The following is an 11,019-nucleotide window of genomic DNA, read 5'->3' on the forward strand; positions in this document are numbered from 1 at the left end:
ACACAGTCATACAGAGTACGATATGCAGTGAAATGTTTATACGACCGCCAGTTACCTTTAAACTCTAAATTATCAATAGAAATACAAGTAAAAATAGAAATAAAAATAAATAAGGGAATGGAAATAAAAAAATATAGAAGAAAAGATAAGAAGAACAGAATATAAAATATAAAATATGCGATACAGTAAAAAAAAAACTAGCTGTACAAAATATACACAGTCATGACTGTACAAATATGCAAAATATGCAAAATGTAAAAAGTTAAACGGATATTAATGTCCAGAAAGTATGCAGAAATGAAATGACCAGAAGTGTGCAAAATGAAATTAAGTATAAATGTCTATAAATGTCCAGAAATGTCCAGGATGAGTTAAAATGTGCATGAGTGTACAAATGTATAATGTCCATAAATGGATTATAATTATCGGTTGTGAGAAATGTCCATAAAGTGCAGTGTGCAAAAGGATGTTTTTTAGTCCTGTATAATGTTTAGGTTGAGAGACCTTATCGCCTGCAGGAAGAAGATCCTCCTCAGTCTCTCTGTGTCGGACTTCAGGGAGCGGAATCGCTTTCCTGACCTCAACAGAGAGTACAGTCCGTTGTTGGGGTGGCTGAGGTCCTTCACGACTTCCCTGGCCTTGGTTCAGCACCGCCTGCTGTAGATTGAGTGCAGGTCAGGCAGCTTGGTGCGGATGATGCGCTCAGCTGATCGCACCACCCTCTGTAGAGCTCGTCTGTCCTGCATGGTGCTTTTTCCAAACCAGGTCGTAATGTTTCCCGTCAGGATGCTCTCTATGGTGCAGGAGTAAATGTTCCTGAGCACCTTGGAGGGCAGTCTGAAGTCTCTCAAGCGTCTGAGGTGATAGAAACGCTGCTGGGCCTTTTTCACCACGTTGTTGATGTAACAGGACCATGATACAGTAGGTCTTGCGTGATGTGAACACCGAGGTATCTGAAACTGTCCACTCTCTCCACTGGGCTCTTGTTGATGATGGGGGTCTGGTAGTTCCTCTCCTGCTTAGTGCTGAAGTCCACTATCAAGTTCTTTGTCTTGTTAACATTTAGAAGGAGATTGTTCCTCTGGCACCAGTTCCCCAGATTTCCAATCTCTTCCAGATAGGCCGTCTCGCTGTTGTTAGAAATCAGGCCCACTACAACGGTGTCGTCAGCAAACTTGATGACGATGGTCAGAACACAACCCTGGGGGCTCCAGTGCTGAGGGTGAGGGAGGATGAGACATGTCCACCCATCCTTACTCACACTCAATCCCCATATGAGTATGGGGCTTATACCAGCAAAGAATGTGATTAGGATAACAGTGTGTTTAGGACATTGGGTCCTGTAATAAACTTCAATTGGAAAAGGAGAAGTGAATTTTTAATTTTCAGAAATTAAAATTATTTACCTATACAGAGACTTGTGTGTGTTTACATTTGATATAATTAATTTCCTTATATCTATACTTAATCATTACTTTCAGTATTTTAATGAATCTCTGGTGAAATTCCTCTTCACTACTGTTTAAAGAAAAGGCTAAAGCATCATAAGGCTAAAAACTCACAAGCTGCTTGACCTCTGGGCTTCTCAAACACATCTTCATGCTATTCTGAGAGAAAATACATCAGTGTTGCCAGATTTACCGTATTACCACATTTGTATAATGTACAATCAATAATTGCAAAAATTCTTAAATGTGTCAGGGGTCTCTGTATAATTATTCGGTTTTGACTATTTGGCGGAGCAACTGGAGAAAAGAGGCCAAGAACGAGGAGAACATTCAAACTCCATGCACACAGACCCAAGATGGGAATTGAACCTGGACCCTGGAGGTGAGCAAGGGTTAGTGTTAGTAGAGGGGCCAAATTGTCCTGTCTAAAGAACTGGGTTTGAATATATACCGTCTATGTCTATGTAATGTCCAACACACTTTCCATATGGTTAAACTGTACAGGTCTGATATGCTGAGAGAAGACCATCTCATCATGTGACTAATCAATAACAAGGTTTAAAGTTGGCATCATTGTCTCCATTATATCTTCTTGGATGTTGAGGTTCTTTTTGGGAGTGACAAGGAAGGAGAGGATGAAGAACGAGTGTCCAAACAGATTGAGGTGGTGTGGACATGTTCAGAGGAGAGATGGTGAGAGATGGTGGGTATATAGAAGGTAGAAGGATGCTGAGGTAGGAGGCCTAAGAGGAGATGTATGGATGAAGTGAGAGAGGACATAAAGTTAGTTTCTGCCACACACACACACACTGCAGCAGTATCCCTGTGTAAATGGTGTACTGTCCCTTTAAGGAGGGCGGGTTCAGTTTGCGCATGTCCCGGATGTAGGAGCCGGGGAGAGGGAGGGGCGGGGGGGGGGGGTGTTCCGCTGGCCACGTCACCTACAGGAGAGGAGAGCGCTCGCGCACAGCGCTGTACTGTATACCGTGGCTTGGAAATCGGAGGGGTGTGTATACTTATACACATCTCATCAGGAGCTGTAGGGTACACCGTGCGGACGCACAGCGGTGTGTGTGTGTGTGTAGTGCGGAGACCCATCAGCAGGACCGGGAGAGAGAGAGTGTACACACACATCTGGAGATCAGAGGAGACACCCCTGAGGATCACCGTCCACAGTCTGTAGTCCGGGGGGCATTTATTATCGCTCTTCAGTGTGTGTGTGTGTGTGTGGCTGATTAACGCGCCAGGATGAACGTGTTCCGTCTGGCCGGTGACGTGTCACATCTGCTCGCCATCATCATCCTCTTCGTGAAGATCTGGAGGTCCAAGTCCTGCGCAGGTAACTGGAGTCAGGGTGAACCAACACGTCACACACACACACACACACACACTCTTTAATAAACAAGTATTTGGAGTGTGTGTGTGTGTGCACTATTCTAAAGTAACTTTTACACACTATGTTTATGCACTGTATATCTGACTGAGACACATAAGTGTGCATGTGTGTGTGTGTGTGTGTGTGTGTGTAGGTATCTCAGGGAAGTCCCAGGTGCTCTTTGCAGTGGTTTTCACCACCAGGTATCTGGACCTGTTCACCGTCTACATTTCCTTGTACAACACCATCATGAAGGTACTGTTACACACACACACACACACACACACATAAATAAGAAGCCATTTTATTTTCATTTCTTACTCTCGTTCTCTCTCTCTGTCATACACACACACACACACACACACACACACATACCCTCAGGTGGTGTTCCTGATCCTGGCCTATGCAACACTGTATCTAATCTTCATGCGCTTCAAGAACACATACGACAGAGAGAACGACTCGTTCCGTGTGGAGTTCCTGTTGGTTCCTGTCGCTGGGCTTTCCTTCCTTGAGAACTATGCCACCACTCCACTGGAGGTACTCGTGCACACACACACATTCGCGCACACACACATGCACCCACACACAGTTCGCTACACTACATAGGGCCTTATTCGCCCCACTACATAGGGCCTGATTTGCCCCACTACATAGGGCCTGATTCGCCCCACTAGATAGGGTCTGATGCGCTATACTACATAGGGCCTGATTCGCTATACTACATAGGGCCTGATTCGCTGCACTACATAGGGCCTGATTCGCTGCACTACATAGGGCCTGATTCGCTGCACTACATAGGGCCTGATTCGCTATACTACATAGGGCCTGATTCGCTATACTACATAGGGCCTGATTCGCTATACTACATAGGGCCTGATTCGCTGCACTACATAGGGCCTGATTCGCTGCACTACATAGGGCCTGATTCGCTGCACTACATAGGGCCTGATTCGCTGCACTACATAGGGCCTGATTCGCTATACTACATGGGGCCTGATTCGCTATACTACATAGGGCCTGATTCGCTATACTACATAGCGCCTGATTCGCCGCACTACATAGGGCCTGATTCACTGCACTACATAGCGCCTAATTCGCCGCACTACAAAGGACCTGATTCGCTTCACTACAAAGGACCTGATTTGCTGCACTACATAGGGCCTGATTCACTGCACTACAAATGACCTGATTTGCCTCACTACATGGGGCCTGATTCGCACCACTACATACAGTAGGCCTGATTCACCACACTACATAGGGTATGATTCGCTACACTTTATAAGGCCTGATTAGCTTCACTACATAGGGTGTGACTGACCCAAATACAAAGGGCTCGATTCGCTACACTACTTGGGGCCAGATTACCTCACTAGAAATATGTAGGGCCTAATTCACTACGTTATCTAATGCCTGATGCCTGATTCACTGATTTGCCAGACTATGCAGGGCACAATATACTACGCTAGGCTGGATACGCCGAACTACAAAGGACCCAATACACAGGGCCCGATTCACCGCACTACCTAGGGGCTGATTTGCCACAACACATATTATCTGAGTTGTGTCACTACAAATACCCTTATTCGCTGTAATACATACAACCTAATTTGGCCCAACTCATGGCTTGATTCAATGCACTTCACTGATTTGGCACACTGTGCACTACATAGGGCCTGATTTGTTTCACTATACAGGATCTGAAGGACATCCTCTAAGCACCTCATCGTGATGAGTCATGTTCCTCACGGTGTAATCAGAGGTGTTTGTAGTATACCAGATGACTCCCTTAGAAAACACACACTCAGTGTTTTTCATGAGTACACACAGATTGCCCCTCCCTGTTTGTTCTAGATGACCAGTTGCAGATCGAGTGTTTCCGGTGCCCTGGGCAAACTCCCCCTTCAGCACCCCACCAAAAACTTTTGCCTTAACTTTAGCTCTTATTTTATTCAGGCATTTGGAACAGCACACATAAACAGTCATAACCTTTTTAACTATATAAAAACATTCCAGTGTTACATAACAAAGTAACATAGTGTTAGACTGGTCTGTTTTATTACTGAGTAACTTTGTACTCAGCCACTGTCTTTATACTACTTTATTTATTATTATTCTGTTCTTGTTGTTGTTGTAGATCCTGTGGACATTCTCCATCTACCTGGAGTCGGTGGCCATCCTGCCCCAGCTCTTTATGATCACTAAGACGGGCGAGGCCGAAACTATCACCACGCACTATCTGTTCTTTTTGGGACTGTACCGCGCCCTCTACCTGGCCAACTGGGTGTGGCGCTACCACACAGAGGGCTTCTTCGACCAGATCGCCGTCGTCTCCGGAGTGGTGCAGACCATTTTCTACTGCGACTTCTTCTACCTCTACTTCACCCGAGGTGAGCGCGCGGCTCTAATTAACGCTGAGAGCGCATCCTGCTGAGCTGTGTGTGCAACCACCAGCATGCTTCAGAAATAATGGATAATAAAAACAATTTATATTTATTAACAAAAATATTTAAAATGCTCTCTCTCTCTCTCGCTCTCTCTCAGTGCTCAGAGGAAGTGGGAAGATGTCTCTGCCAATGCCAGTCTGAGGGCCTCTTTTGGCTCCGCCCCTTGCAGGTTTTTCTGTATCAGCGTTTCTCACTCCATCAACTTTAACTCCATTTCACATTTTAAAAGAACTGCAATTTTTTATAGTAACTACAAATCCCAGCCCTGGAGCTCGGCCGCGTGTCAGGAAATAAAACAGAGATGTGCCTTAATGTACAGCGCAAACCCTTTTTAAAATATATATATATATATATATATATATCTAAACGCCTTATTGTTACTCCTTTTGAAGAGAGCACACACACGACAATGTCTTCCCCTGCCACGTCACTGAGTGTCTGTGTGTATTTGTGTGTGTGTGTTTATTTAACCTTGTTGATTCTTGTTAATGAGTACGAAACCAGATACATTCTACATAAGTTTTTTGCTTTATTATTATTGTTATCATTTGTATGCACGACCATGCTGTTAATATTCCATCAGTTATCAGATACTGACCCAATCTGTCTGTCTATTCTCTGTATATACACACACACACACTCCCCTGGCGCGCTGTCGCACTGTGTGCTGTAGTGTCACCGTATGACGGGTTGTGGTGTAGCACCAGGAAAAGGAACATGTTGTCACTACAGCTTTGTAGCGGTGGCCAAACACTTAGAGTTAAAACTCAACATGTACGGTTCTGTTGAGGTCACATGGGTCCAGAGGTGTGTTAGTTCATGATTTAATAAAGAGGAAAGAATCGAGGTAACTGATTGAATAAACAGCAGGTGTGTGTGTGTGTATAAGTCATGAGTCTCACATTGTGTTAAAACAGGATCATAAACACGTTTGTCCTTTCCAAAGACTTGATCTAAAGTATTTGTTTTCTTTTTTTTAATCATAAAGGGAAAAGCTTTTTGTTCTTAATTGTTTCTGCTTCATATTGAGTGTGTTTTGTCAATAAAACTTCGATTTTGAGTGTGTGTGATGTTTTGTTGTGTGTATGGTGAGCTCAGTATCTAATCTCGGCACCACTGCACGCTCCAGCACTGATGTTTACCCAAAATGCATTGCTGTACTGTGGTGGTGTGATTAGTATATTGGATGTGCTGAAATGTCGATGATGATAATCTAATAGCATTAGCAAAGCCTGGGTGTTTTTACACACTGTAGTCACGCACAGCACTGCTGTATTACATGTCTTTAATCAGATCTGTGTGTAATACGTTATTCCGTCGTGTAGCCTGGGGCATCACATGATCTCATCACCTCCTCGTCCTCTTCAGCTGGTGTGATGTGGCAGGACAGAGTGGTTAGGGTGTTGGGCTTCTGATTAGAAGGTCTGAGGTTCAAACCCCAGTATCACCATGTTGCCCCTGTTGGGCCCTTGAGCAAGACCCTTAACCCTCAACTGGTCAGATGTATAAGGAAGTTAAAAAATCAGTCTGGACAATCTGGTAAACGTGGATATCAATCTCATGACTGAGATCCTGGACAGGGTTGCGATGTTGGCAGTCAGACTTAATTGTTCGAGAGATAGAAGTAATGGTTTTACTACAGCTGACCCCTGTGTAGGGGTGGGTGACTAATCAAGCTACCAAATATAAAGAGACAGATATGGAATCTGAATAGAGGCCATTGGCAGGTTTGTAGCCATCACTACTAGTGTGTACTGATAGTGTAAGCAATTCCATTTTATTCTTACAGTATATAATAAAAACAACAACAACAACATGATTGTATATGTCTATTTCCAGATCAGGGGTGTTTACCTCCAGTCGTGGAGGGAGCCAGTGTCCAGCACAGTGTGTATTCACCAACACCTGAACACAGCCACTAAACCTGGCCATTAACAGAATAGTTAAATCAGCCGTGTTTGAGCAGAACAATCCCCAAACGGTGCTGGACACTGGCCCTCCAGGACTGGACCTGAACCCCCGCTGACCTGTAGCAGTGGTCATAACCCAATCATGATGTTTAGTATTTGCTTTGAACAGCCTTGCTATTGTTTGTAATCTGTGTTTTAGACACAGAGGAAGCCTAGTACAGATTTGGGCTACATGTTTAACTAACAAGCTTCCCATGTATTACTACTAAAAAATACATATACATGAGCAGGTGGGAGGTACCGGAAATTATTTTCATGTCATCATTACGATACTTGTGTACATGATTCACATATCTGTACTTTATTGAGTAGTTTTAGAGAAAACCTTTTTTTACTTTTACTCCAATCAAAATAACAGTAAATATCTGTACTTTTACTTCACTACATTTATTCCTGCATAGCTTTGTGTTACCTCACCACATTGGTGTGTAATATTTCACCACCTGCTTGACTTTAAGATAAACCTAATAACGCAAGAGATGTTTGAAATTATTTGAAGCTGAAAGAGAGATTATTTTACTACGTAAAAGGCTACCGTGAGCGAACACAAGCCCTGTATTTGAAGGTAAGGACTTCTGTATTAATACTTTACTTTTACTTGAGGAATATTTGCCCGAGGGAATCTCTACTTTTACTCAAGCCCAGGATTTGTTCTGGACGTTCTGGATCCAGTTCAAGAGCACAAATGTGATGGATGAAATTATCACAGGAATTCAGGCTCTTCTGTAGTTTTGCACTGTGACCAATAGAGGGAGGACTGTCACAAACAGATTTTAATAAATACCAGATCCTTCAACAGAATTTAATTCTACATTTTATTTTAAAGCGCTTTACTGAACACTATCCAAGCTGGTGACTCCAGTTGTTAGAGGAAAACATACTTTTTAGCTATAAAAACATGTTGCTCTTATTACGCCACCAAATCCTTATTTGGATATTCTTGAAACTGGAACTCGGCAATTTTTTTAAGGTGCCTCTTTTGCGAACAAGCTCACATATGGCCATATCTCAGGAACTGGACATGATACAGTAAAACAAATCTTGCTATGAGAATAGAACTTAATGAACCAGGAATCTGACAGTATGAAGAACCCACATCACTGAACATGTGACTTAACTCCTGATTTGATATGACTAGTCACATACAATATATACTGTATAGTAATCTGCTCAATGATAAAAACCTAAAGCCAATACAAACCTGCTGCATGTGTGTGTCTCTACACTTTAATAAGAACATAAACTTTCTCTGGAGAAAGCAAATGGAAATGTTCATGAGTTATTACTGTATAAATGTCTGGGTAATACAAATCCAAAACAGTTTCCATATGATTAAAGGATGTGAACAGCAGAGTGAGAGCACTGTACGGGTCTGAGATGCTGAGAGGAGATCATCTCACCATGTGACTAATAAAGAACAAGGTTTAAATTTGGCATCATTGTCACTATCTTCTTGGTGATAAGGTGTAGGTTGACCTCCAGCATGGCGTCTCCTTACACTCTGGCTCAGTGTACAGCAGGTGATGTGGAGTGATGCTGGTAGGGTGAGTGAGAATGAAACCTGGCGAATAGTGTTTCATTGTTCAGTGTGTGTGTGTGTCAGTCACTGCAGCAGAGATTTACGGTGTTTGTACAGCACTTTGCTCCCTTCCCTCACGGCCCCGCTCACCATTTTAGCAGCAGATGTCACGGAAAGGGGCGTAGACGCTAAAGCCGCCGCCCTCTGCACCACTTTGCATTTTTTCCCTTTCCCTTTCCCCTTCTCCAGGACACCAGAGCTCTCCAGCGCCCCCTTCCCCATGGCAGTCACTAACTCACACCAGAACTCACGCTCTGCTTTCTTCCTCCTCTCTTTATCATCCTCTCCTTTGTCTTTCTTCTGCTCCTTTTCTCCCAGAATCCTTCTCTCACAGACATACCAACTCCCCTCGTTCTTCTCCACCATCGCCTCGATTTTCTTCACCAGCTCACTCGCTTGTCCTCGATCCTCTGTTTTCGTGTTATCGATTGTCTGAATCCTGCCCTCGCATAACTGCGTGAATTCCCAGAGTTCCTTGCTCTCCTGTAGAAAGCTCTCTGCTGGTTTGTCGTGAAGTTGGTCAGTGTGTGTAAGAATGAGGATGGTGTGTTTGAGGGCAGACGGACCTAAAACGGTGCCGATCCACTCTAGAGTCATGAGCTCCTCCGGAGTTAGTTTACCCAGTTTGAGGACTAACAGAAGTGCGTGAGGTCCAGGAGCTGAGAGGTCCATCATGCCACGTGCCACTTCCGCACACACCTCTTCTGAGGACATACAGGAGTGGAAAAAGCCTGGAGTGTCAATCAACTGTAGGTTCCGCCCCTCTACCTCGCCAGAGCCTTGTACACACTGTTGAGTGATGGACAGGGGAGAGATATCGCTTGGAAACAAGGACGCTCCCAGAATGGTGTTTCCTGTAGAGCTTTTACCGGAACCAGTCCGGCCCAACAGGACGATCCGCAGAGCCGCAACATGCACGCCATCTAAAGACACACACACATACACATATTGTGTTAATGTCTCAGAAATACAGTTTAGACCATTAAGCATGTGGCGAATTCAACGGAAGCAGCCAAAAGACTTAAAATATCTAGACAACTTAAAAACAACTTAAATATCTAGAAGCAACGTGCCAACTTGGATCAGCTAGTTAGCTTAGCTTACCTTCCCTTTACTGCAGTAGCTAAAACTATATATAGGTTTGTCCACTAGGAGTTGTCTTAATCTTTCTGGGGGCAGAGCTGATCTACACGAGCTCTTCTATTGGCTCAGCCTTCACTTCTCGTGTCCTTAGTGAGCCTTGGCCAACCATAACCTTGACGCCAGTTCACTGGTTTTCCTTCCCTGAACCACTTTTGGTCCTGATCACTGCAGACCAGGAACATTCCACAAGAGCTGCAGTTTTGAAGTTGCTCTAGTGTTCCCAGGCTGCAGTGGTCAAAACCAAAAGTGGTTCAGGGAAGAAAAAACAGTGAACTGGTGACAGGTCATAGTCTGATCCAATAGAAGAGCTAGCATAGCTTAAATTGATAAGAATGTTAATGCTGGTTGTGATAAAAGGAGTCAGAACACACAGTGTATCACTGTTATGGTGGCACCGGGTGGACCTACTCGATATTAGACAGGTGGTCATAATGTTATGGCTGACCGGAGTATGGCATGTGGATATTTTTTTCTGTGTATAGGTTACATTACACAACTAGACAAATACACTAGCTACCACTGGGTAATCTATGGTAATGACGTCACACCAGGTGTGAAACAACCAACATAACAACAACAACAGTAATAATGATGATGATAATAGATATATAATTTTTGTTACGACTAAACCCTATAAACAGAAGGATGCACGTGGGATTAAAACACGGGCACGTGCACATTGTTATTTATCTGTCTATTCATTAATGTATTAAATCCTTTTGTAGCTCTGTACTGATACAGTGTGAGACCGCATCCGCTCTTCTGATACACACACACACACACACACACACTACACAAACAATAATCAGTATAATCACTCTGACCTGCGCGTGCCGCGGTACACCCCGATAACGCCATGGTGTCACCACCTGCTCGCGAGCACCAAGCTGCTGAGCTCGTGCATCCGCCGAAAGTTCTGGCCCCCGTGACGTCATCGGTACCCCGACCAATACTGTTTATAGGCACGTGGGAAAATGTTAACATACAGACAGCAAGGTTTATTTCTATTAGTGAAAAAGGGGCGAATAGTGAGATTCCACAGCATTAAACCGCAGGG

The 11,019-nt window shown here is 43.9% G+C and overlaps 2 protein-coding genes across 2 annotated transcripts; one reads left to right on the plus strand and one right to left on the minus strand.

Moving 5' to 3' along the window:
* The first annotated feature begins 2,379 nt into the window (after window positions 1–2,379).
* Window positions 2,380–6,335, plus strand: kdelr3 (KDEL endoplasmic reticulum protein retention receptor 3). The gene is made up of 5 exons (XM_053490508.1): window positions 2,380–2,787; window positions 2,978–3,078; window positions 3,205–3,363; window positions 4,961–5,213; window positions 5,368–6,335. The coding sequence occupies exons 1-5, from the start codon at window positions 2,697–2,699 to the stop codon at window positions 5,409–5,411; spliced, it is 648 nt and encodes a 215-aa protein (XP_053346483.1). The 5' UTR covers window positions 2,380–2,696; the 3' UTR covers window positions 5,412–6,335.
* A 2,497-nt stretch (window positions 6,336–8,832) lies between these two features.
* On the minus strand, window positions 8,833–10,857 carry LOC128516192 (GTPase IMAP family member 7-like). The gene is made up of 2 exons (XM_053490506.1): window positions 10,787–10,857; window positions 8,833–9,742 (listed from the first exon to the last, which is right to left on the minus strand). Exons 1-2 carry the CDS (start codon window positions 10,818–10,820, stop codon window positions 8,844–8,846), a joined length of 933 nt encoding a protein of 310 aa, XP_053346481.1. The 5' UTR covers window positions 10,821–10,857; the 3' UTR covers window positions 8,833–8,843.
* Window positions 10,858–11,019: the final 162 nt, after the last annotated feature.

Source organism: Clarias gariepinus, chromosome 28 (genome assembly GCF_024256425.1).
Source record: "Clarias gariepinus isolate MV-2021 ecotype Netherlands chromosome 28, CGAR_prim_01v2, whole genome shotgun sequence".
In the NCBI taxonomy this organism is placed as follows: Eukaryota; Metazoa; Chordata; class Actinopteri; order Siluriformes; family Clariidae; genus Clarias; species Clarias gariepinus.